This window comes from Callorhinchus milii, unplaced genomic scaffold, assembly GCF_018977255.1.
Source record: "Callorhinchus milii isolate IMCB2004 unplaced genomic scaffold, IMCB_Cmil_1.0 Scaffold10, whole genome shotgun sequence".
In the NCBI taxonomy this organism is placed as follows: Eukaryota; Metazoa; Chordata; class Chondrichthyes; order Chimaeriformes; family Callorhinchidae; genus Callorhinchus; species Callorhinchus milii.
The window spans coordinates 6951320-6978483 of NW_024704751.1; the positions used below are offsets into that span (position 1 = coordinate 6951320).

At 43.4% G+C, this 27164-nt stretch overlaps 2 protein-coding genes across 2 annotated transcripts in view; both read left to right on the plus strand.

Annotated features, from left to right (window-relative positions):
• The window catches only part of usp32 (ubiquitin specific peptidase 32), a 65476-nt gene extending 60118 nt beyond the window's left edge, over window positions 1-5358 (plus strand). Inside the window, exons 30-34 of the mRNA XM_042338567.1 lie at window positions 17-208; window positions 471-705; window positions 1333-1784; window positions 2218-2310; window positions 2635-5358. Coding sequence (XP_042194501.1) covers window positions 17-208; window positions 471-705; window positions 1333-1784; window positions 2218-2310; window positions 2635-2808 — 1146 coding nt within the window. The 3' untranslated portion in view covers window positions 2809-5358. The remainder of the gene's footprint in view (window positions 1-16; window positions 209-470; window positions 706-1332; window positions 1785-2217; window positions 2311-2634) is intronic.
• Window positions 5359-7239: 1881 nt separating this feature from the next.
• LOC103180645 (calcitonin gene-related peptide-receptor component protein) lies at window positions 7240-25607 on the plus strand. The gene is made up of 7 exons (XM_007896622.2): window positions 7240-7327; window positions 8793-8829; window positions 9305-9403; window positions 14053-14147; window positions 20214-20271; window positions 23700-23908; window positions 25101-25607. Exons 1-6 carry the CDS (start codon window positions 7320-7322, stop codon window positions 23868-23870), a joined length of 468 nt encoding a protein of 155 aa, XP_007894813.1. The 5' UTR covers window positions 7240-7319; the 3' UTR covers window positions 23871-23908; window positions 25101-25607.
• The last annotated feature ends 1557 nt before the right edge of the window (window positions 25608-27164 follow it).

Here is a 27164-nt window from a genome sequence, read left to right on the forward strand (position 1 = left end):
TCTTTGGTTTGGTCAGATCTGCGAGGAGCATGAGAGTGTTGAGCAGAGTCGACGAGCTCAGGCTGAGCCCATCAACCTGGACAGCTGTCTGCGGGCTTTCACCAACGAGGAGGAATTGGGGGGCGACGAGCTTTATTACTGCTCCAAGTGCAAAACTCTTCGACTGGCAACCAAGAAACTGGACCTCTGGAGGCTTCCACCAATTTTGGTAGTGTATATAGACATTATTTATATTTGTTATATATATATATATACACATAATATACAGCAAATTGGATTATGTGTATGTTATATTTGTATTGTGTGCGGAACATGAAGGAAGCTTTCTAAATGTAAAGCTTTATAAATGTAAATTGTACGAACAGCTTTACGAGAAGACATTGATTGGAATAACTCGACAGCCGAGAGGTTTCACACTTGTTGATTTCGAGGACACTCGCTTAATGTTGCACCTTTTTGCTTGTCCGCAGATCATTCACTTGAAAAGGTTCCAATTTGTGAATGGTCGCTGGATTAAATCGCAGAAGATTGTGAAGTTCCCCAGGGAAGGCTTTGACCCCAGTGCCTTTCTGGTGCCGCGGTTACCAACTGGAAGTGAACCACAGACTGCGCTGGTGGACACCAAGAAACAGGACGTGATCAGCTTGCAGGAATCGGGGACGGGTGGATCCATCGGAATAAACTTGAGCATTCTCAATATTAAAGGTATTCTGCAGAAATCTTACTGTGACATCTGACCTGATGTTCTCACCGCCCAGCTTCTGCCCCGTTTAAAACATTCACCAAAAATACACAGCATATTCGATCCTTGACCCACCGGCCACTGTGGTATTCATGTATGTCACTCATCTACCGTGCCTTCCGCCACACCCCCCTCCCAAGCTCGGGTCCAAATTCCTGACTGCCCAGCGCCTTGGGACGTCCTCCCGACATAAGAAGCACTATACAAATGTAATTTTGCATTGTAGTTTGTATTGGATGTAGACTGATAAGCTTTGCATTTGATTTTGTATTGTGTTAAGGGCTATGCTCCTGTACCTCACACTTGCCAATTTACAAGGAATAAAATTGCTCTCTTCCATTTTAAATAATTCCACTAAAAAATTTTTTTTGAAATTTACTTTGAGTTTTAGTTCAGTAATATCCTTGTTTTTTAAATATAAATAAAGTGATTGACAGGGAAAGGTGTTCCTGTTTTGAATTTACTTTTGTTCCATAACTTTAATTATTGCATCTTTAATCGACAACTGTCATGTGTCTTAAAAGAAAGAAAGTAACAATAATCTGAAGGGAAGAAAATGTTTATTCAGATGTTTTCTGGCGGCTTCTTAGGATCTCCAACGTCGGGACGGAAGAACCATAACTCGAGCAAAAACAGCCCTTCAAACAGCCCCAAGCAGGGCAAAAACAGAGGGAGGCTCCGTCTGCCCCAACTCGGGAGCAAGAACAGACTGTCAAATAGCAAAGAGAACTTGGACAGCATCAAGGAGAACAATGTGGACTTGGATCACATATCGCAACTGAGGAACGCCCGTTCAGATCAAACGATAGATGCCAACTACATGTTGAACTGCTCTGTGGGGAACCACGAGGAGTCATTGCAGGGCTGTGTAACGCAGGACACTGAGGTGGGGTTAGTAAATGGAGTGCTTCATGAAAAGGAGCAGAACCATTTCATCAATTGCAGCGGTAACGGACAGTGTGAGACAAAAACAGGGAAAGACATGGTTGCGGATGACCAAAGAGCCCTTCTGAAGCCTATGTATAATTTATATGCAATTTCCGTAAGTATTTTATTTATTTATTTTTAAATTGAAAGTGCTTACTGGAGCCTGAATATTTTTTTTCTTGTTGAATATCTCCCCCTATCCCCTATTCCCTGTGTGCAGCCTCTGTTCTTCCGATCACCGAGGTGAGGAGTCCGATAGCATTGCCGTTCGCTGTTGCTTTCTTCCATAAACTGCCAGGGTTAATAGCTCGGGAAGTAAACACTGGCATAGAGATTCCATGTTTCACGGAACCGGGAATACAGCCACGTAGAGGTAGAGGAGGTCAGGAAATGGTACAGAAGTTCAATCTCGTGCCATTGCTCTCGTTCCCCTCTGCACTGCTGACCCCAGTTCCTGGCAGATTGTAATGTCGGACTCTTCGAAGTATTGAAAGATTAAAGTACTACATTTTGTAACAACCTTTTTTTTTTGTGTGGATATTTTCCAGTGCCATTCAGGAATTCTGGGAGGCGGCCACTATGTTACATACGCCAAAAACCCGAATGACAAGTGGTACTGCTACAACGACAGCAGCTGTAAGGTAACTACTGAGGCGGGACTGGCTGTGGCATTTGCCTTTCACGTGCCTGTAAAGACTCTGTAAATGTCATTCCCTTTGTCCGACGGGTTTCAAAAGGCGCCGAGTCAAAGTGCCCCATTAGACTAGTCATTCTCCTAGACCATCGTTTTGCCCACAAAATGCAGTCAAATTCATTTTACAGTATATTCTGTGAGGCGCTTTGAGACGTCTTGAAGATGTGATAAGGCGCTGTATCAAATGCAAGAATTATTATTATCCACCCACCCTCTGACCCTGAGTGATGAATGGAGAGCTAAGCTAACCTCTGCCTTTCATCACCAACAGGAGGTGCGTCCTGATGAAATTGACACCGACTCAGCCTACATCCTTTTCTACGAGCAGCAAGGCGTGGACTACTCACAATTCCTGCCGAAGACCGAGGGCAAGAAGATGGCGGACACCAGCAGCATGGACGAAGATTTTGAATCCGACTATCGAAAATACTGTATTCTACAGTGAGCGTCGTTTCTCAAAACTCCAAGGGATTGTAGGAACAATGGTGTGACGACACAGCACACTGGGCGAGTCGAGATTTCCAAGGGTCTCTGGCAGGTTTTCAGTGCAAGATGTACCTTTTTTGCTTCTGCAAATGACCTGTTATGCGATTTATGAAGCACAAGAAAGAGAGAGAAGAAAACAAACTATAAAAGTTAACTTTTTTTTTTTCCCCCTCCCCTCCTGTTTGCAAAGTGTATCAGTAACCAATGTGAGCCACTACCTCTGTTCTTAAACTCTTTGGGTTTCAATGCAGTTGTGTTTGACGAGATTAGAGCGATGACAGAACGAGTGGGGGAGGGAAGGGGGGAGAAGCAAAGTTCAGCCCACCAATGATGTGGGCTCCATCCAGTGCTATAGCTCTACTCGAGAGCTAGAAAGACAAGTTGGAGGTTTTGCTCCCATTTTCCCATTGACCTTGGGTTGAGCAGCTCATCAAGTAAGGTTTACATTTGTTACTTTCTTTTAAACTTCTTCCTCAACTTAAATATTTGTTTTAAATTGAGGGGAGGGGCGGGGAAGAAGATGTGGTAGTGCTAAATATTATAGAATGTTGGACGGTGTTCCTGCAAATCCCGTTGCCTCCGAAGTCAAATCCTCCTTTAAAAAAAAATCAGAGTGCGAGCTCGGAAACATTCCCGACTGAAGAAGAACTGAGTGAAAAGGACGGAAGGTGATGGTTTTGAAGGGGCTGTGTTTCATGATCTCCCCCCCCCACCCCTTTGATGTTTGTTAATTGACCCATTCCCTTAAACCCTTCAACAAGGCAAAAAATACACAAGTCACAAATTGTTACTCTGGTCTTGGCATTTTCTGTGCTTTTATTAACACTTTCTATTTATTATGAATATAGATTAAACTAATTATAGGATAATACCCGGCTAATATTTCCCACTCTGCTGAAACAAAAGGAACATTTCTTTCCTCCCCTGACCTCTCCCCTGAAGGTGTCCGTCTCCTTTTCTGGGGTAGGATTCCAAGGGAGGCAATTGCCCTCCAGTACTTTGCCCAAGGGGCTGTGATTCATGGCACAGCCTTGACTGTGAGTGTGGCCAGGCTATTTGACCATATAGGACATCGCATCTGAGCCTGATGTATCCCGACATCCACACACTTAACTGAGGGAAATCTGTGGACAGCGATCAGTGACATTAGCTGAATATTTCTCTCTCTCCCCCCATCCCCAAACTCGATTGAATCCTTTAACCACTAGGCTAACGTGGGAGCTTAGCAAACTCCTATTAAAGGATTTGCTAGTGCTAGTACTTGCCTGTGTTTTCTGCAACTGCTGTGCACCATATAATTTTTCAAATCTCTATTCCGTTAGAAATGCTATTGGACACATGACTTTGTTTTTTTTACTTTAAGATCTGTTTGGGATTTTTACTTTAACTACTTGAACTGCAAGAAAAATAAAAACACACCTCTAACACAATTGATGCATTTTAAAGCAGAATTCTATTTTTGTGTTTGTTCTGGCTTTAAAAAAAAAACCCCACCTTGTTAGCAGATGACACGGGTGCCTTGTTGATCTGTTTTATTGTGTTCAAGGCTGGAGCAACATTTGATTTCCAGGGTTAGGTACTAAAATCAAACAGCATTTTGTTGTTTGAAGTCATTGCAATTCCCACCCAATGTGATTTTTATTGATATCCTGCAACATCCAACATATACTTCAGAAAGTCTTAAATATATGTTCCTACAAGGACTACTAAACTCTTGTGTGGAAGGGGAATGTTGCCAAGTGCAACCTAATGTGCAAGCTGCCATATTCTTTTATCATCTCTCTTTTTTGTCACTCCGCCACAATCTTTGTGCGATGGACGTGTTGTGGAACGCCACATGGATTCCAAGGGTCATGGCAAAATGCTGCAGCTCGTTGCTTTGGTATTGTAAACCAATCGTGCCATGCTTTTATCGACACGGGAAAACAATAAAACATGCAGTAACGTTATAGCAAAGATCATGCACTTAACAGCTGGGTATTCTGACTATACTGACAACCAGATAAAACCTGGGAAAGAGCAAAAAAAAAAGTAGTTTAACTCGCGTTAAGTTGCGTTTGCACAATCGTTCCCCTTCATGTGTTGTAGACGAGTCAACAAAGCCTGGGTTTTCTGATTGTGTGGGGAAATGAATATTTTAAGCCATCCTTCCCAACTGCAATCCTAAACTAGAAGGGCAAGCAGTGCAATTTACTGCTGTATTGTGTGTTCTTAACGTCTATTATAGATATAATGATTGAAAAATATTCTTTTTTTATTAAATTAAATCATTAACTGCAGAATTTATTAAATTATCTGAGTAACTACATTACATCTTATTTTGTAAATTCTTGTAAAGAAAAAAACTATTGACATTGCACTGAATCAATTGGAAGATTTTTATGTACATAAGTGCTTTGTAAATAATCCAATGGCAGTGATGTATTGTAACACGATCTGTAAAAACTGTACTGGTAATTGTATATGGAGTGAACTTGTTTATCTGTAACTATTAAACAGATGAAATAAATACAGTGGCTGAAATGATTGAATGTATAAACTCTTTTTATATGTAAAGTACGACCAAAAAAGTTGTTTTTTTAAAAATATATATTTTTTGTCAGTTGGGTGTTTGACATAATTGCGAAAACTCATCATTGTGTTGAGTATCCAAACCAGACAGAGTTCCATGCATGGCAGCTACACATGGGAATTCCTATGTCTACAATGGACTGCTTTCTCTTTTTCTCCCTCTCCCCCCCCCCCCCCCCCTCCTTTGCCCCGGAGGGATGCACCGAGGTGCATGTTGTCAAGAGTCAAGGCTTGGGGATTGCGGAGCGGGCTTTGGGGTCCAGCTGGAGTTTAACCAGCTAAAATCACAAAGCTTGCCATTAAAAGCACCAGCTGTCCAGCAAGCTTGCTGCTGCTTGTCCAGGTAGGACCAAGCTATCTGTTAGGACAGAGCTGAGTGGGAAGAGATCCACAACCCAGAAAACCCCTGCTTCTTTCCTCCCTTCCTCTCCATCTGCCATTGCTGGACGATGGTGCTATTGTCTTGAAGTAGTCTTTTGCATATGTTAAAACTTACATTCCGTGCAATTAAACATCTTGAAAACCAGATCATCGTGTTCATGTCCCTGAGGCTCAGCTTTACATCTGTTGAGCTGGGAGGACATAAATTTTCAATTTGGACTGATGTGACTTCAATGGTGAGAATGACCTTGTCTTTGCCTTGCAGGCAGTTGGGTTGCCCCTCAGATCGGCTTTAGAAAGTCTTGGCCAGGGCACTAGCCACCTTCTCCCTTGGAGGCCTTGTGGCCATTTGCACAGATTTCAGTCTTCACTGTGTTGCCAAGGCCAGGCACTTCCCGGTGGAGCAGGATGTGGGAACCTGCCAGCAATTTGTTCTTAAGGGGGCTTCTTGGCCTCTGGCATATCCGAGCAACAAGACGATCCACCCCATAAATTTAATATGTGCGGGTAAGTGAAGCTCCATAAACTACGACTCCTTGTCCTCCCGAGTCGCCAAAGTTGTTTCGCGGGGGTGCGGGGCGGGGGGGGGGGGGGATGGTGTCAAAGGGCGGTTACGTTAATCTTGTTCCAGGTTGCTCATTGGTCCTCGATATCTTCGGGAGAAGAGGCTGAGCTCTCGAGGCTTGAAATTGCACCTCGTCTTAAGCAGCAGTTAACAACAACAACAACAAGAGCAACAACAGTCATAATCGTCGTCACAATAATCCTTGCGTTTGACACAGCGCCTTATCACGTCTTCCGAGAACGTCTCGACGCACTTCACAGAAATAGACTGCAAAAGGGAATCGATCGTTCTCAGATGGCGAAGAATAGTGGTGGGGGAGGGGGGTCGGGGGTGGGGGGGGTTTGGAAATTCGAGTTGTCACTTAGAAAAAGCTCCTTTTTTCTTTTTTTGTTGTTGTTGTTGTTGTGTTTTTTTAAAAAAAACCAATATCAAAGCAGTGAAGATAAAGCCCACAAACGTCGGGTCAACCCGCTTGATTATTATTATTATTATTATTATTATTGACGGTCTATTCCGTGAAGCGCTCGGAGACGTCGAGCAGACGCGGGAAAAAGCGCCGCATCCAATGCGAGGATTGTTGTTATTATTATTATTATTAACATTAATATCATCATAATAAATGGACCACTTGACTTGACTGCTGGACCTCAAAAAAAAAAGTAGCCCCACACCGATCAGCTGCCGTCTTGGGCTACTTTTCGAGCTATTAATCGCGGGGACTTTGGGCTATCGAAGCCGCGGCACGTGACCGTCGGAGACCCGCCCCCCTCCCCACACACACACACACACACACACACTGGCGCACCTGCTCGGGAGGCGGAACCAATATGCGGGGCGAGCGGTGCCCCGGGGGAGTGGGGGGGGAGTGAGGCGGACGGACGGGCGGGAAGGAAGGCGCGGGGTCGGCGGTGGGGGAAGGAGTTGACTGTTGCGCGCGCCGTCACTTTGGCGGAATGGAGGTGTAAGTCGTGGATTTTAAATCGTTTTATTTTCTCTCTCTCTCTCTCTCTGTTTATTTTCTCGCTCTCTCCCTCTCTTTTTCTCTCCCTCTCTCTTTTTCTCTCTCTTTCTCTTTTTTTTCCTCTCCTTTTTTTAAAAAAAAAGGAAAACGATGTTGGATTTTTATTCTTTTCTTTTCATCAAAAGTTTCTTCCGATACCTCCTCCGAGTTCTTGTTATCCCACTCCCCTCCTCCCCCCCTCCCCTCCCCTCCCCCCCTCCCCCCCCTCCCCTCCCACTCCCCTCCTCCCCCCCCTCCCCCTCCCACTCCCCTCCTCCCCCCCCTCCCCTCCCCCCCCTCCCCCCTCCCCTCCCCCCCTCCCCTCCCACTCCCCTCCTCCCCCCCTCCCCTCCCACTCCCCCCTCCACCCCCCTCCTCCCCCCCACTCCCCCCTCCACCTCCCCTCCCACTCCCCTCCTCCCCCCCTCCCATTCCCCACTCCCCTCCCACCGCCCTCTCTCCTCTCCTCCCCCCATCTCCTCTCTCCTCTAATCCCCCCTCCTGTTACTTTCACTCCCTCTCCCTCACGCCCCTCCCATCTCCCTCCCCTCCTCCTCTCCTATCTCCCTCCCCCTCCTCTCCCATCTCCCTCCCCTCCTCCCCCTCCTGCATCCTATCCCCCCCCTCCCTCTCCTCCCCCGCCTCATATTGGGGGGTTGGGGGAGTTTGGTTCAATGTCTCATCCAAAGGACGCTGCCGCCCAACAATTCCCCCCCCCCACACCCGCCCTGCACTCCCTGGAGCATCAGCCTAGACAGTGAGCTCAAAGCTCCCCCACCCACAACCTTCCGTCTCAGAGGAGCGAGCGCGGGCTATCGACTCAGCCTCTAATACCATTTTTCAGGGGACACGGGGAGTTATTTTCCCCTCAAACCAACTGTTCCGCGTCTATCGTGTAGCAAACCCCCACCTGGCTGTGAGCTTTGAGACTGAGGTTAAAAACTATGGGATGGGGATGAGACAAAAAAAGAAACCATAACAGTGTTTTCAAAGGCCTTCATGATGGTTGGAAAACAATTCCTGTTGGGAAATGAAATGCTTCTTGTGCTTCATCCACCGCCTACTGGTAGTGAGCAGAACGCCACATGCCGAGGAAGAAGCCTACATGACCAGTTCATCACTTTCCTGTCGTTGCTGAAAATCTTAAATACATGTAGTTACGTTGCTGATTTGTTGTGACAGAGATGTGGCCATTTTAACAGTTGGTGTGTGCGAGTGATATATAATAATAATATGCATTATTGTATTGCATTTTTCTTTTCTTTGCTCATATCACAAAATATACTGTTAATTCACTGTACCGTGTGTGCTGTGAAGCGCTTTGAGACCTCTCACTGATGTGATAGGGTGCTATATCAAGTGCAAGGATTATTATTGTATCTTTTATGAACATCAAATTGATTTTTCTTTTGAATTTGCGTTTCAGGAAAGATGCAAATGCTTCGATGCTGAGCAATTATGAGGTATCTTTTTGTTTTGGACGTTTCGCCTTTCAGATGTTTTAAATCAGTTGCAAAATAAATGCTGGTTGCCTCAAAGTTATTTCCTAATCCCGGTTCATAAAGCAAGTTTTAGAAATCAGTTTGATGTGAAATTTATGACTCTCAAGATGTTAAAACAAAGTTCCGATGGTCTGTTCAGGTGGACGTAAAAAATCCCCGGAAGTATTCAAAAAGAGAAGAGAGTTTCTGCCATTGTTGTGGCCAACAGCCCCCCACACCCAATTAAAAAAAAGTTATTCACTTTGTGGCTGTTTGTGGCACATTGCTGTGTCAAAATTTACTAGTACACAGTCACTACACGTTGGAGGAAAAAAGTCTGAAGCACTTTTGAGATGTTTCTGCATTATAAAGTGCTATGTCAAATAAAAGGATATTAGTATAAGAAGAATATACTTTAATGATGACTCTTTTCCTCTTCGCCTCTCCACCCACACAGGTCTTTAAGCTTCTGACTGACCTTAAAGAGCAACGTAAAGAGAGTGGAAGTAAGAAGCACAGCACCGGACAGCAGAATCTCAACACGATTATGTATGAGGTACGTGATAGGCTGTAATTATTAGTTTCAAATTTCCACTGACAGTTTCCTAACATGTAGAAGAAATATGTGGTGTTTTATTTACGTGGACCAGTGGTAGCAAGCGCTGTTGAGATTCTTTGTGGACTCAGAAAGAAAGAACTTCTTATTTTATTTTAAAAGCCTCCAAATGCTTCACAACTAATCACAATCAAGAGACTGCTTGTGTTGAAGAGATTACGGCTGGATTTGAATCCAAATTCGAGGAATAAATTAAATTAAATTGTAATATCATTTTTTTAAAAAAAAAACGTAAATCTGTATCTGAACTGGAAGTTGAATCCTACTTCTGTTATTAACAGTCTGATGGCATTTGAAATAATGGCAAATTCTTTTCATGTTGTTTTGCCGAGAGTGAGTTTGCAATGTATCCGTGTGTACTGTTGGGAATGTTTATTCCATCACCTCGTTGTATTGGTTTCCAACACACCCACAGGTCTCCTGCACTGCTCCCTGCCTGGGAGTCCAGCCAGCTAGTCGGCCAGTTTCTGGACGTCTGCTGCTGTGCTCTGGCGGTTGGGGTGTGAACAAGACTTGGTTTATGTTGATGCGCTCTTCCAAATGATTTCCTCTCCTGTGACGCTGCTTGCAGGCAGAAACTTTATAAAGAATCTTCTTCAGTGCTTCATGTGCTAGATTTCCTGAGTGTGAGAGGGCACACGCACAGACCAAATGGTCACTTTAAGTCGGTGAGGATCAGTATTATTGGCGTGAGAGTCTACATCTGCCCCTTTGGTTTTGGCTTTCTGGGCTTCCAGACACACTGACTCCCAACGTATTCAGAAAGTGAGGAAAGATGTGTCGGCCACTTGTGCATCAGGCAATCAGGTTCCGGCCCTGAACAAAGGCACATTGTGATTTCATAAACACCAGCAGTCACCTGTGGGTGGGAGGGAGCTATCAGCGACACGGTGGTCAGTGATCAGTGCATTAATGTGCTTGTGTGCACAGCAGGTGAGTGAGAGTGGGCAGCCCAGAGTTTCCCAGCAATATCCAGTCCCCACTTTCTTTCCCAACGTGAAATTAGCTCAGGAAGGAAAAACGTCTTTTGGTTGAAGCTCTGATGAGTTTTTTTTTCTCTTCCGAGATATAAATGAACTGATTGTGTGGTTTTTTTCAATAAAACTCAGAATAGGCAGCTGATCAGGAACGTGTTCCCTGGCAAATGTGCCAAGGTCACACAGCACCAAAGGCTTGAGCTAATAGTCTAGAGCAGTGGTGGCTAACCTTTCTTTGGTCGGCCAACAGGATAAATTTTCCTTGTTTATGTCTGCACGGTGGGTATTTCGGCTCAGTTGCTGCTGGGAATGGGTTGGTGTAGTGTGGACTTGCCCGGGTTGGGTGGGGGGGGGGTGGAACTTAGTCGAAATTAGTCATTCTTCTCGTGGCTGTTGGTGGGAAATTGTTGGATGCAAATTGGCTGCAGCTTTGTGTCTGCAAGACCACAGACACTACCCTCCCATCACAATTCTCTGAAGTGACTTGAGACGTTTTTGACGATTCAGGAGCTGGAAATGATGCAAGGAATATCAAGTCCTCTTTGCGTTGGCTCGCTTCACAGTTTCAGGTGCTCTTCAGTCAGCCTTGCCGACACATGTCAGAATCTGTGTATAGCCACTGGCAATCGCTCACTGCTTCAGTGCTGACAGCAGCGGTACTTTAAAGGGCAAGCAAAGCCTCATGTTGTCATGGAAACCTTCCTTGTTGCTCCTCCAACAGCAGCAAGAGAATGTGTCCTTAGGGCACAGCCCAGGCAGGAGGAGGCTTCAGCGAGACAACTGAAGCAGAAATTGCATTACCATAAATCCTTATTAGAAGTGACAACATGAATTGCTTGCGATCGGATGCTGACAGCAGCTAAAGTTAAATCTTAATTGTGGTGAGCAACAGGAGCGTGCATATATGTTGCTGCAGATTGACTGATCCCCCCCCCCCCACCTCCCCACATCAATAGTGAGCAGTCCAACCTTCAGTATAATTTCCAGTTTTCCCAGAAGTTGCTTAAAGAGCCCAGTCTGATTCCATTACAGACCGTGCCTCTTCTGATGATAGATCCTATTTTCCAGTTTTATAAATCCAAGATGGAGTGCAATGTAGGTCCACCTGTAAAGATTTATCGCTGTGCCTGGGCAAGTACCAGAATGCCGCTAAAGTTCGAGCACAGAAGCTGCTTTGATGTCTGTAAGTTACCGCCCGAGGCACGGTCAAGTATTAGTCTCCAATTCTGGTCTCTCGGAGCGAAAATGCAGTGATTTTTATGTTTTACGATTTGATGGCTTGAGCTGCGTAAATCGTCCCAAATGGGCTGAAAGCAAAAATGACAGCCGCTACCACTTCTCGTCCACTGCAAATGTCCCACTGTCACTATCGTGAGATGGCAGAATTAGACCTGATGTGTGTGTGTGTTTGCCTTGCCGCATCTGACCACACCATTGCTTAGTCTTGATTTCGCACAGTTAACACAGGTCTGCCCGCTTCTTACCACCATCGGTAAGCGAGCCCTTAATGAATCATTCCGCACCCAACTTTTGGAACTCTGCTTCTAGCCATCTGCTTCCCCCTCTTTCTATCCATCTTCAAATCCCACCTTAAAATCATCGACTGTGCCTCGCCCCCTCCCAGTTCAGCCTCTAACCCCACCACTGTGAAGCACTCTTGAGATATTATCCTACATGAAGGGCGCTATATAAATGCTAGTTGTTGCAGCTGCTCCACTGACAGCAATGTGAACAAATGTAAGAGGAGTCAGACATGTGAATGGCATCTGGCACATTGCTGTACTTAATTCATATTTGAAGAATCTCGCATCTGGTAAATATAAATGCCTCAACTGTCCAAATAATACCTTTTAATTAAGTCCACGATATCATTATCAGAGGTTCGATGAAAGTCCCATTGACTGGGTTTAATTGAATTTGTAAGACGGTCCATTTTGAGAGATGAATGCTAAGTGGCATCTGTGTTACTAAATATACATTGAAAAGTTTATTTGTTTAATCAACCTTATCTCAAAAGGTTGCGTCTGCCTGAAGTTGATTGACTTATCTCGAGGAGCTACTTGGTGTCTGAGCTTTGAAAAATGCATCTGCTTCACATTAATGCATCTGCCACTCTCTTTCCAGGGTTCAATTCACAGCACCTGATTCTATTTGCATATCAATTCATTCTTTCTCTCTGGTAATAGTTTGAGTGATCTCAGTCAGTTCCCAGAAGGTGGGGTTCCTCGATGGGATCAGGCCCTGTAATTCAATATAAATGTGTCACTAAACTAAACAGTGTGTGAGATTCGAGGTGTGTGTTGTGTTGGGATGCTTCTGGTGTACAAGGGATGTGTTTTTTTTAATCATGCTGGGTTATATTAGCTTATAAGGAGCATCTGTTCACAGCTACAAACTGGGCTGACACTTAAGTTCAATACCGGGGGAACATTTTGGATGAGACATCAAACTGAGGTCCCGTCTGCCTGTTTAGGTGGACATTAAAGACCTCAGGGCAAAATTGGAAAAGTGAATGGAGCTTCTCCCAGTTTGCTGGCCGTCAGTCTTCCGGATACATTGGCCGTTCTCCATTTGGCACTTATCTGACTGTCATTGCACTTGACAGCAACGGCTTATGACGTGCTTTGAGATGTTCCAACGTGCTAAGGTCTGACTGGCTGGGGAACGCTTGTTGCATTTTCTGAGGCTGCAAAAGGAAAACTCCTCTCATCTGCTCACCTTCCCTGCAACCCTGCAACCCTGCTTTGTATTGAACTCGGTTGAATTGGAGCTAAATATAGAGGGTGCTGTCGGGTTGCAGATTACATATCCGTTAACCACTCAAGGGCTCGTGATGACATTGCAAAGCCACAGGAGTGGAAGCTCCCTTGGCATCGGAACATCTGAAATTTGAATCGCTACCAGATGTCCCACGGTGAATGCGTTTTTATTTTTGACATTCAAACGTCTGGTCGTGCCTTTTGATTTGAAGCGAGAGTGAAGGCAATTAGCACAGCACCATTTAGTATGATCTCCGCAATGTCTCTCTTTCACCCCTTTCCTTCCACCAAAGAGAAGTGTGGACCTGTGGGCAACAGCGGTGATTTATCAGCTTTGCCCCTTGGTGGGCTCCAGTGATAGTCTTTCTGCCACAGTATCAACTAGGACTGGAGGCCATAAGGTCTTTTAACGTCCACCTGAACAGGCAGACGGGACCTCAGTTTAACGCCTCATCCAGGCAACTAGGAACTTCCCCCTCTCTGGCATTAAGATCAAGCTTAATGTCCGCGTCTCCCACTCGGGAATCAGTGCTGTCGATAACATGGCTTCTGGAGCCAAGTGTCCAACTCGCTCAATCAGTGGTGTCTCAACACGAGGACTCAAGTTAGAAATTCTACCCCACTGTCCTTTGCTCTTTGCATTCTGGGGACAATGCTTTCACATACAGAGGGTATATACTGACTGCACTATAGCAGATTGAGATTGAGCTATTGTGCAGTAAACCCGAGCAGTGGTTTGCAAATCATAGGTGATAGCATGGATTACAATTGATATGCAAACTGTGTACATTTCACTCCACTGGGAATATCAGAGGGCTGAGTTCTTAATCTGTTTCCTGTATTTTATTCACAGACTCTAAAATACCTGTCTAAAACACCGTGCGGTCACCAGAGTCCAGAAATATTGAATGAGTTTCTTCGGGCTATGGTTCCTCAAAAACTCACCAAGTAAGTACCCTTCTACCTGGATGACAAAAGTCTTCATGTAAAATCAGCTATCAGCACAAAGTAACCAAACAGCAGCGATTTCCGGTCTGTGGCTGTCTGTCTTATTCTGGGGTTGAATCCAGTCTTAGCATTGAAGTTAATTCAGGGAACTTAATAATAATCCTTACATTTGATGTAGTGCCTTATCATGTCGTTGAGACATCTCAAAGTGTTCACAAGGTATATTGTAAAGTGGATTCACTGTGTATTTTGTGGGTGAAACACGACAGCCGATTATGCACAGCAGTGTCCCACAAAGTCATGGAATGAGTGACCAAATTTTGCAGAAAATCAGACTTGCACAAACGGAAAATCAGCTTTGACCTGCGGAAAATCAGCTTCAAATTTAAATCAATGTTTAAGAATTTGACAGATTCTGGACACACTAAAATGCTACATTGATAGAGTAAATGTAAGGGGAGTTTAGGTACAGATCAGCCTACTCCTGTTCCAATGTTCCTGTGATCCAAGTGGAATTTTAACATTGCTTCGCAGGTTTTATTGGGCCAATGGGAGATGGGGAAGGGGTGGAATTGTGACTTGAAATGATGTAGCAGCTCAGAGGAGCAACATGAAGAACCTCAGAATGCCAGAGTTCAGGCTGATTTTCCTCTGTGCCTGAGTTTCTGATCTCAGCCAATTCTTGTGAGGAGGTGAGTGGGGACATGTTGGAGGAAGAGTTAAATCAATGTGCTTTTGTACTACTCTGATTGCTGAACTAAAGTGGATAGCTGGCAGCAGTTAGGTCCAGCCAATAAAGGGCTTTAACCTCTGAATAATGTTGCAATACACGTTTCTGCTTGTGAAAATGAGTCACTTCTTGTTCCTTCTGCAAGAACAGCGCTGTCTCTCGGTTATTGGTTTGATCTGTGATCAATGGCCAAATGGCAAGACCTCAGTGTCACTGCCAGAGAATTCCAGCTCGTAAAATCCACCTGAAAGTGCAGCCTGGGTAGACAGCAGATTTCTTTTTTTAAAAAAACGTAAGCATTGATAGAAAAACATCTGATCTGCTTGAAGCGTACTGAGATAAAGTGTCTCTTGTATGGTACGGCAGAACCAGATGAATAGCATATCACAACAAAATGTCTTTAATGTGTGCTCTGGCAATCCAGACTGGCTGTAAGCTGAAGTCTGCCTTTGAACAACCTTTGAAATGTGGATTTAGAAAGCCATGGCTCCACAAATCATTAACAGTTCAGAGAACTCGCATCGAAATGTTTTAGAAAATGTATACATATTTTCCAAGACTTATTTAGCCAGGAGCCATGTCTTACACAAGCAAACAGACCGGTTACACGGTCCGTGCCAGCACTGTCAAATACGACTCATTCTTCACAGTGAACTGCAGCTTTGCTTAAAAGATTTTAAAAAAAGCCACAGCTGGTTATAATTCATAGTTTGGATGTCATTCAGTCTTTAGCCTCCAGCTGTCTTTTCATTGTCCGTCCATTCCCCCTACTACTGTCACCACCCTTGGCATATCAATGTATATACTTTTATTATTTTTTTAAAATACATTCAGAATACTCTGACTGCATAGCGATACCCTTTAGCCAGACTTATAATGAGATACCTATGATGTATCCCTCGAGGGCAGTACTTTATATTAATCATGGCTCATTCTTCCCAACTGAGCCAATGCAGCAGGCACTTAAGTCACCTTGTTTCAGCAGCTGACGTACCCTTTGTTAACTTCTTGAAAAAGTAGCTCGAGACTAGGAGTACAAATAACAGACCTATGGGAAGGAGTCTGCCTGAATAGGTTGTGTGTAATCTCTCTTAAATAATAGACCAAGAAGGGAAAAGGTTGTCAGATTTTGGCTTGGGATCTGATTCCTGGAGTTAGGAAAATTCTTTGTATCTGAAATGATTTGGGCAAGAGCCAAGAGAAAGTAGAACCCTGGAATTATTAATCATCGTGACATGACGATTAATAATCCCCATAACAAAAAGTGATGGGGATTATAATAATAATCCTTGCATTTGATGTAGCGCCTTATCACGTTGTTGAGACGTCTCAAAACGCTTCACAGAATGCACTGTAAAGTTAATTGACTGTATATTTTGCTATGCAACTGAAGTCATTTCAAGTCAAACAACTGCCTTTGGCAGATCAGTTTTTTGTAAAGGAATTATGTGAATCTGGGTTCTGCTGTACTCTCTCATTAGTGTTGGCTGTTTTACTGACCTAACCCTGTTTATGGACTGAATGCCATATGTCCAGTGCAAGCTAAAAATAAAAGCGGGTTGGGGGCAAAGCAAGCTGTTAATGAAAGTTAAGCTCTCAGGAAGTGGGTTTGACTGGGCACTCGTCTCGTTCTTCACAGCTCAGGTAACAAAGTTCTTGCATTTCCGAGAAAATGTGTTCATTATGTGTTAACCACTTGATATACTCTTGCTTATTAATGTCAGACTCTAGGATCTGTGGAGCTTTTGCTTTTATTGAAAAAAGTCGCCTTGTACAGTGGAGGGTTAAGTAGTTCTTTTAAAACCTTGCATTTTTTTTTAAAAAAAGAACAAACTTATTATTCCCCATTCAGGAAGTGGTCGATCCCATCTGGTGTTTGCTAAGACTTCTGCGTTTGGTTCCTTTATGGGGTGAGAGAGAGAAAGAGAGAGATCCAAGGGTGATTAGCTGGAATTTCTGTCGCATACCTCCTTGTGGTCAGTTCAGTGGCTTTGGCAGCGACCTCGGAACATGTCTGTCTGCTAAATTTATTAGGCTCTGGTACACAGTACAGGAGGAACTAGAGTGTCAGCAGAAAGGAAATTTAGGACTTTAAGTCTAGTGCCTGGCAATAGCTTCAAGAGCCACAGTATAAGATTTGTCTCATCCCCATCAATCCTGCTAATAATAATAATCTTTGCATTTGATATACTGTCTTGTCATATCAGGAGGACCGTCTCAAAGCGCTTCACAGGATATACTGTAAAGTGGAGTGACTGTGTGTTTGTAGGCGAATGCGGCAGCCCGGTTGCGCACAGCAATGTCTCGCAGACCGCTGTGAAGTGGAATTGATTAATCACATTCCCTTTGTGTGATTAATATATATTCCTGCTCTTTGATTCTATTTCAACCTTGCAATTTCCTTTGGTACAAATCATCGGTCTCAAGGTTCAGGCAAAACCGAGTGGTTTTAAACCCATTTCCTTTACCGCAGCTTTTTTTTGGAGCCGCTAGGCACAATGTGCATTCCAGCAATTGGCACAATGAAGAGGACCTAACTTTATTCTCATCAGAAGTTGGAATGGTTGCTCACTGTGTGTTATTTCAGACCGCAAATTCTTTCCTTTAAGTACTTATGGCATGAGCAGTGTTTGTTTCAAAGTGGAGCGTGTGGGATCATGCTCCTCTGCTCAGCTGACATGTTGATCTGAGTCGGTTTGCCTTCGGCGAAGTGTCAGGTGGAGGCCAGGTGCTTCCCCACACAGAGAGAGAGCGCGCGAGAGAGATCAGAGCAAGCTTTTCTCTTTGCTTTTCTCTCTCTCCCCCCCCACCCTTCCTCCCTGCTCATAAATTCTTCCCAAGCACTGGTTGCAGCCTTGGATTCATCCTACAGAGCAAATCACAAAACTGCAGCGCGGGCAAGAAAAGGAGGGGGTGTGGGGAGAATAAGGAATAGTTACAGATGGTATTTTGTTTTCACAGGTGCATAAGAGTCGATCTATTTCATGGCTGACAATCAAACGAGCTAAGGCAGGCTCCTAGAAGGTTAAAGTAAGATAGAACCAATTACGAAAGAGCCAGATCTGAGGTCCCTTAGTCTTGCGTGTCTTTTGTCTTGAATTTGAAGGTCAGTCTGAATTCGAAAGCACGTCTCCTGCAGTTCTTGAAAAGGAATCAGCGACCAAATGATGACTGAATTATAATAATATTGTAAATTGTATAATTGTATATGAACTGAGTGAAGGATCTGTAAAAACTTGTCATCCCTTAAAAAGGGGCATCATTGCTTTCTCTTCCTCCCTGAACTCCTTCCCCCCCCCACCCCGCGCCCCCTCACCTCCACCCCCAAACAAAAATTAGGTAATTCTATCTAGGTAAGCGGTGTTTGGAGTTTGATTGGTAGTTTGGGTTTCAGTGAAGATTCCCAGTGATGGGTTTGACCTGCGAGGAGGCAGACCGCACAACAGTAGCTGTGTTGGAAATCCCATAGATTGGCGGCCTGTCCCACTCTGGGTGCAACTTGGGAGGCTGCAGCCTGGAAAATCCATTACAGCTGTGTATTTGGCTGAGGATGAGTGTTGATGTGTCTGGAGTGACTCCCAGGCTGGGCGCTGGCTGATTTTGATCTTGGGGCCCCTTCACCGCACCTTTGCATCAAGAGGATGTCTCCAGTGCTTCTTCCTGCAGGATCTACTGTAAAGTGTAGTAACTGTATTTTCGAGGCGTATTTGCGTCTAGCAAATTTGTAGTCACATTTGCACAAAGCGCTCTGGGAAGCTACCCTGCCTGAGGGGCACTGTTATAAATATAAGTTGTTTGTAGTTGCACAAAGCAGAATATAACCACCACCTTTCCACACTTGCTAACAAGATCAACATATTATTTGTTTGTATATATCTCTCTCAAGGAAACGTCAGAATTTGTATGACTTGTAAGTCACAAACTCTATGGAGCCAGAGACAGAGTGGCCAGGCTCCAAAACATGAAGATAGATGTGTTGCATCACGGTGCACAGTATAAAAGTGTGTCTTTTAGCAAGGAAAGCAGTTGTGATTTACTACGTCCTAACACAAAAAGTCTTATTCAGTATAAAAGCTCTCTTTGCTCCTCTTTCAACTTTCACCCAGTTTCTTCTGATGAGGTTTCTCAAAGCAGGGGAAAAAATGATGTTTATCCTCTTTCCGTTTTAATGGTTTAATTTGCAACAGAGACTCGGTGATCTCAGCTGACGGAGCGTCTGAGTGCACATGTTGGGGAGGGGGTTAAATGTCCTGTTTGTAAGCGTGTGTAAAGCATGTACTGTGCTGGGAGGAGGAATTGTGTTTATAGAACAAATTTGGAGACTGTGGAACAAAGGTAATCCAAGGTGGAACCAGACAGTAGAAAAAATAAATTCAGGAAAGGAAAGTACATGAGAGAATGTGCTGTACGTGATTGACTGATACCTTTCCCTCTCGTACATTATGAATCGAAGTGAGCAATAAAAATAATCCTTGCATTTGATATAGCGCCTTATCAAATCTGCTCCATTTTCCTAAGTGATCTTGAAATAAACAAGTCATTATTATTGATCAGATGTAAATCTAGAACTATTGCCGATTTCAGAGAGGAACTGCTTGTAACAGAGGACCTACAGGAATATAAAGGCTGATCATCTTGCTGTGTTTGAATTTTTCTCTCCTGTGTCACCGCTTGCAGATAGATGGAAAAGCAGTCTGAGACTTCCTTTCAACATCGCTATGATAAGGGGAAAGAACGGGGGAGTGGGACTGATTGGGTAGTTCTTCCAAAGAGCCGGCACAGACATAATAGACTGAATGGCCTCCTTCTGTGCTGTAGTATTCTATGATCCTAATGCAATTCTTTTAAGAGATGCTGAGTAGAAAGTTAAAACAATAAATAGTCAATTGATCCAGTTCAAGTTCACAATTGATGCTTATTTAGAGCATCGGTGTTCTGGCCAGCAGTCCTCCAGATACGTTGGCTGTTTGTGGCTCCCTGCTGGACACAAAATGGCTGAGTCGTTTGATTACAAAAGCTCAGTCACTACAGTTGACGGCAGTTTGATTTGAAGCGCTTTGAGACGTTTAAAAATCGTAGACCCTGTATCAAATTCATGAAAGTGCCAAGCTCGAAGTAGCAACGAGTCAAAGTCTGAACTCTAAACCGAGGCCGCAGCAGTAATAATGCCATTGAAGTCGTCATCTGTACCCTGATTGTGATCTTGTGTGATCTTCAGCACCTGGGGAGTTCTCCTTACGTGAAAGGAGCTATATATTTGTAATTTGTTGTTGTTGTTATCTTGTGATCGGGTCCCTCTCCTACCATGGAATAATTTTTTGACATCTCTCCCTTAGGGCAGAAAAACTTCAGCTGTTGAATCACAGGCCGTTGACTGCTGTGGAGATCCAGTTGGTATGTTTCAATTCTTACAGTTCCATAAATAGTCCGGCTGAACACAAAGAATTGAACACTTCTTCGTATTCGCTGGACACCGCTGTGCTGTGAATGCTGTTTTCAGTGACTTGCACATTGTGATTTGGATCATAGGTTTATGCAGTGTGTATGTATCTGGTGAAATTCAGCATTTTGTCCATTACTCTTGTAGAACCTTTCCCAAGGTTTGCCCAAGTGCTGTATTTTACATTTAAATTGCTAGGTGAGCATCAGACAGCACAGTCCATTGCAAAAGAATCTGAAAGAATGGATTGTCCTGAGACTCTGTCAGGCCTGTAAAAGTAATCAGTTCAGGCATCCGAGGGGAATTTGCAAAAAAAAAAACACATGCAAAATTGTCAACGGTATTTCCTGCCTTTAGTACAAACTGGTATATTGTGCTGTGTGTACAAGTATTTGTGCAGTTGTATCATCCAGACTACCCAGTGCCTGAGGAAATGGGATAGCTTAACAGTCAACGTATCATTTCAGGAAAGTGAGAATGAAAGGCCGAGTAATCGGTGGGTGAAATAAAATGCAAGTTGCACCTTTAGACATTGTTTGGGAAGAAAACCCTCCTGTAGGAGCCCTGAAGATTTTACATGGAACATATCTTTGTCCTCCATCATTCAGCGCCTTTCCAATAACATGAATATCTGTATTCTTTACGAATCTGTGCACAATGACCCTCTTCTCTTATCTGCACCGATACTTCCCCTCACCTCTTATGCTCCTATTTCTATTCACAAGAATGCAAGTAAAGATGAAGAGGCACTGTGTGAATGTTGTAAATAAGAATAGAAATGACACACCCAAATCCTTTATACACCTTTCTCCTTCAGTCTTGTACCCTCCGTTCCACCATTGACGGCAATGCTTTCAGCCACTACGCCCCGAAAATCTGGAACACCCCTCCTCTATCCCTCCGCCTTGCACCTACCTTCCCATCTTCAGATTGCGACTGAAGACATTCCTCTTCGACCGTGTGCTTACGGTCACCCCCCCCCTGAGCTCGGCGCTGTGCTCCGCCACTGTCAAGCGCTCTGGGACGCTACCCTGCGTGAGGGCGCTATATAAACGCAAGTGGTTGTTGTAGTTGTTTCCGCTCGACCTGTTGTGTATTTCTGGCATTTTAGCTTTTTAGTTGTTGAAGAAAATCAACTTTGTCGAGGGCAGAGCAAAGTCTTTCATGACTAGTTACAACTTGCAATCATATTATAGCGCACCATTCACATGAAAGCTCTCGACAGAATGAGATTGATTCGAAATGAAGTGAAGATCGTTCTCTAGGCAAACGTGGCAGTGAATTTGCGCCAAGCACTGTCCCACATACAGAGGGCCAGCCCCCAAAAAAACTTTTATTTCCCTTTCTCCTCCTCGGTCTATTGCTCAGCCTGTGGTTTACTCGAAGACGAGTGTTGCCAAGAAATGCCATTGCTCCAATGCAATTCCCAAGGTCTCCATCCGTCTGGCTTGTTAACTCATTCTTAACCTGATCAAGTGAGATCTATAGTTAGATAACTATAGAAAGCTTACAGCATAAGCATAAAAGGAGCCCATTTAGGCCAACATATTTAATCCCATTCCCCCCGCTCCGTTCTCTTCCCCACCCCCCTCCTGCTTTCCCTTTTCAGATTTTTCCATGGGTTCTGCAATCGTGGTCAGCTATACCACTTTAATGGGTTTGTACCTCTCCATAAATTCCATCGCTTGGCAGTTTATAGCGTCAGGTGGAATGACTGTACAGGATGTTTGGTCCCCACACAGTGGCCAGCAATTGTCCTCATTGGACAACGTGTTCAAACCACACAAACTGTGCGAGCTGCTGCAAATTCCGAGGCTTGGTTGGTCAGTGACATGCCCTGGCCGTGTTCGGAACATTGCTTCGAAAGAGGAAACAAATGCAACCCACACATTAAACACGCGTTTCACAACACTTTCAGTGCGGAAAACGGTGAGAAACTGAACAAAAGTCAAACAATCAAAAGTGAGAGGGTGTCTGTGCCTTGAATGAAGGTTTTCAAAGAATAACTGACGGGACTGCAGAATTTCTTTCAGATGTGATCAGATTCGGGTTTGAAGTTAAATTGTTAATAGTTGAACTGACCCCTTCTGATATTTCTGTACCTTTTGCGTTGCTTTTTATTTTGTGTTGCTCTTTTTTTCATGTTTCCTCGAGAGTTTATAATTCCTTAATATTGTCTCATCTTGAAGGTTTAACTTGTGCTGAATGGTTCCCTCAGGAGGTTGAGAACATTTGGCAGAAGAATCCCAATGTATCTGATAGTTGGTGAGGTTAGGTTCGAGGGCACAGATGTCCTTCCTTGACAAAGCCTTTTTTTATTACTCAGATTATATTTTACTGCGCTTTGTTTAAAAAGAAAACTGTTACCTATTTGTGCTCCCTCTGTCTGACCTCTTTTAAAGTAAGTGTGCACCTCAACCGATTTCAGGATTGCAAAACAATACATAGAAACTCGATGGTGTGAGGTCGATCGGTCACCAATCAGGAAGCCTTCTGGTTCTGTAAAACTTGTTTGAACTGAATAATCTTTCAAACCCTTGAGTATTGCAGAGTATGGTATGCCTTTGTAACCAGGTTAATTGCAGCTTTCATTTGGAAAATGTTTGGGATTTATTTTTCGTTGTTACCCAATGGCTGGTTGTTTAAGCAAGCCCTCACTGCACTCGTTCCACTGTCTGTCTTTGTAGAACTGGGTCTCGAAGGGATACCAATTTCGATTTAAGGTAATTTGATGACTGGGTATCATCAAATTACTATTCGCCCATATTGTGTGCATTTGGGAAGGGGGATATTAAAAGCCAGAGCAACAACCAGAGACTGAAGTAGATTTATTTACATCAAGAAACATGATGCTAGTAATTGCTACAAAAAAAATTTTTCTAGACCACAAGTTGGGCAACCGTACTTGGATTCATCCTGTTAGGAAAATGTAAAAGATGTTTGCAAAGGAGTGCGTAGAGCCACAGATAATGTATCTCCCAGTCATCAGGATAAACATCAACTCAATGATAACTCCCGAGGTTATAGGAACAGGATCAGCCGGAGCTTTGAGCTGGATAGTCATTCTGAGATTTTTAAAAGCTACAGAAATAAAGGCACATCGGCTACTCGTTCTTTTTATAAAACACTACAGAGGTCCCAGTTAACTGACTTTACCCTTTCTACAGATTGCCTAAAACCCCTGCCCCCCACCCTTCCCCCACCCCCACTCCGAAACCATTTGGAAGATACTGTAAACTTGAAATAACTCATGGATTCGTCATAGCCAAATCCACAGACATCTTTATTTTATTAACTAACTCTTGCCCGGCATGAGCTTGTTTACAGGAAACCAACTGGAACAACGTTCCCTGGGTCAAATGACTGTGTTCTGCCATTCCAGATGGTGGAGGAGAGTGAGGAGAGGCTCACGGAAGAGCAGATTGAGAAGCTCCTGCAGACCATCACGAGTATCCTACCTGGAGACCCTGAGGAGGAGGAGGAGGCTGCAGGCGCTCTGCAACAGGAAGCCATGGCTGTCGAAGAGGAAGGGGACCAAGGGATCGAGTCATAGCAGAAGCAATCCATGTCTGTTCAGCAGGATTTTCCAAAGTTAGACATACTTTGGTCTCATTGTTAAGCTTAACTGTCTCTGCTTAGATGCAAGCTAACCACAACCTCCGTTTATACAGCTCCCTTCACGCAGGGTAGCGTCCCGGAGTGCTTGCAGTGACCTAGTTCCAGATATCCTACACAGCTCCTTCTACTTATGTTTTGTGCATGAGATTATGATACCTTGCTGACTCCAATTGGCCAGTCTTCACCCTCGATTAAGTTGATCAAGGTTGAACTGATGGAAAGACCAAAATACTGCCAACTTTACAGACTGTTAATTCGGCAGAAGGAGACCAAATGTGGGGAGTACATTGACTGAGTGTTCCATTTATCATAGCGAATGGACAGGGAAAGAGGTATCTATACAAATGCAGTGTAGTTGTTATTGTTTACACTGCATTAATGAAGGGAATTGCACCTAATGCATTCTTGTTTTTCTAAAAAGCAGTTTATAGATGGTAGCAAAAATGTTTGGACACCATTTGAATCATTTAACTATCGGATCGATTGAAATAGTTATTTTTGTGGGTTCCTTAAGCATTTAGTTCTTTAGAAAACTGAAGACCATTATTCATGTTTTAGCTTTGATGCTCCAATGCTGTCTCGTCCAGTGGCCATATAATGCGTCAAATGTAGACTTTCCTTGACAGTGGTTGGAAGGGCAAACAATGGGTGATTTTCTTTTCCCAAATCCACTACACTCAGTTCATTTTTGTCCAGTTAACACAGCCCACACCTCCAATGCCAAGGACACTCCTTCTCTGCTTGGCGATTAAACTCTTAAACTTACCATTCCTTTAAGGAGGAATTGTTTGAGGGGCATTGCTGCATTGCACTTCACCTAGATTTCCGTTTTTGCTCAAGAAAGAAAACAATTCACCAGAAGGTTTCTGCTGGATCCTGCACTGCAGGTTAATGTTGATGATGAAAGTATATTAAGAGTATTGCTGTGACCATCTTATAAAGACCAGTGTGTATCAGTCAACCAGGGTTTCTTTTACTTTTATAAGAGTAGTTTGGCAGAAATTCTAATGGCTGCACATGCTGGGTGTTGAAATTACATTCAACAGGGTTGAACAAAAGAAATGAAGCTCCTAGAGAGCTAATATTCTGCAGATGGGTGTGAGTAATGTGCTGAATTCCCACAGTGCTGGGTCTTTTAAGTGCTCTTTCCTAATATTTCTTTTAGCATTCCAAGGAGTATCAATCAACTTGGACTAACCATCGCTATTTACATCAGAGCCATTGGTCATTGCTATCATGGGAAACGAAGGACTCTATATCTGACGGGAAGAGAGAGAAACATAGATCAGCTTCTAGGTGGACATTGCATTACTTCTTAATGAGATGCATGCATCCATTTTTGACGCTTTAATGAACACTAAACTATCCAAATCTATAATTACCTCATGGGACAGAAGAAGAGCTCGGAGATACTATCTGCGTGAAAAGTGCTATATAAATGCACGATGTTGTTGTTGGATGCTAGATACTTTGCTAGGGTCTGTGAAGGTATATTTTTGAAAGCAAGGGTGTATTTATTTCCGAGGTGTGCTGCTCTTTTAAATCTAAAATATGTTTGTGTGTTTGTTTTAGTGCTGTTTAATGGTTCCTATGAGTTTATTTTAGGTCAGTTTGTTTTGCTTGAAATTTGCCCTTGACAAAATGTAAGTAAAGTCAAATGGGTGATATTCTGGTACTGATTATCAATTTTGTAACATAATTTATTAATCCCAAAGTGGTGAATGTCCAAAAAATGGTCAGATAGAGAGATATATAATCCTTGCATTTGATATAACTCGTTGCCACGTCAAAATATCTCAAAGCGCTCCAGAATTTTTCTGTTTTAAAAAAAATCCTTGCATTTGATATAGCACCTTTCATGTCTAAACGTATACTTCACACGGCACCATACACTACACTATAATTTGTTGATGAATGTATCAGTCAGCAATGTCCCTCAAACAGCTATGAGGTCAATGACCAATTTTATTTTCTCTGAGATTGCTGGTCAGGGCACCAGAAGAAATTCCCTTCTTTTTTCGAACAGTGCCATGAAATCTTTAGCATTCACTTGAACAGGCAGATTTAATAACTCATCCAAAGAACAACACTATTCCCTCCTCCCTCTCCCTAGCACCGCATTGGAGTGTCAGCCTGGACTGTGAACTCAAAAGTCCTAACGTGGAAGCGTGAACCACAATAGTGAAACTACTGAAATAATAATGATCCTTGCATTTGATGTAGCACTTCTCACATCTTCTAGATGTCTCAAAGCCCTTCACAGAACGCACTGTAAAGTGAATTGACTGTATGTTTGTGTGCGAAACACGGCAGCCAATTGCGCACAACAGTTCGTTTTGCCATGGAAAACAACTCCTGGAAAAAGTGTCGTTAGGTGATCTCAGCCAAGACCAAGGTAGCAACAAAAGGAAAACTTTTTCTTCATACTCTTCGAAAATCTAGGTCACTACATTTCTCCACTAATGGGAAATACAGTGACTGGACTTAAAAGTAGCTTGCCAAAAAAAAAAAGCTGTAACGTGTCTCTGAACACGCTTCTGAGCGAGTTAGGAATATAACTTATGAAACTAGCATTGAGTTTCAAAAGAGCTTCATCTGATCTGGCAATGTGAGACAATTAAAACCAACCACTGCAGCTGTCCGAAACTACACAACTAGTAAAGGCACGAATGTTTTTATAACCAGAAAATATTTTTTTGCGTGAGCTGGCAGAATGACCTCATCCATATAGTATTGAAACGTTCTGAAAATAGTTCAAGTGCTATATTGTAAGTCCTGTTTTGTCAGTGTTGTTCGCCCAAAACCCTCAGTATGTTTTTAATGCGAAAGACTCGCCTTTTCTATGGCCGAAGGACCTTACAACATACGTGCAGACGTTTGGCCTGTAAATCCGTAAAGTGGAGTACAAGTACAAGTGGAGCGTACTTGTATTTGTTACTTCTGAAGCAACCAGAACCATAAAATGCCCTTCTCTGAATGAGACATCATAGATTACATTGAGCAGCACAGTATTGGTGTAATAGCAGCCGCTATTCATTTGGGTCATTTACAATCCTTTTTCTCTAAGGCAGCGTCGGTAACAATATTTCTTGCAATGTGACATAAAGCTTCTAACTTCAAGAAGCATCGGGAGAAAGAAACCCCCTTCTCGTTTCGAATAGCGCCCCGGAATCTTTAATGTCCACCTGAACGGGCAGGTGGGAACTTGGTTTAATATCTCCAAAGGACG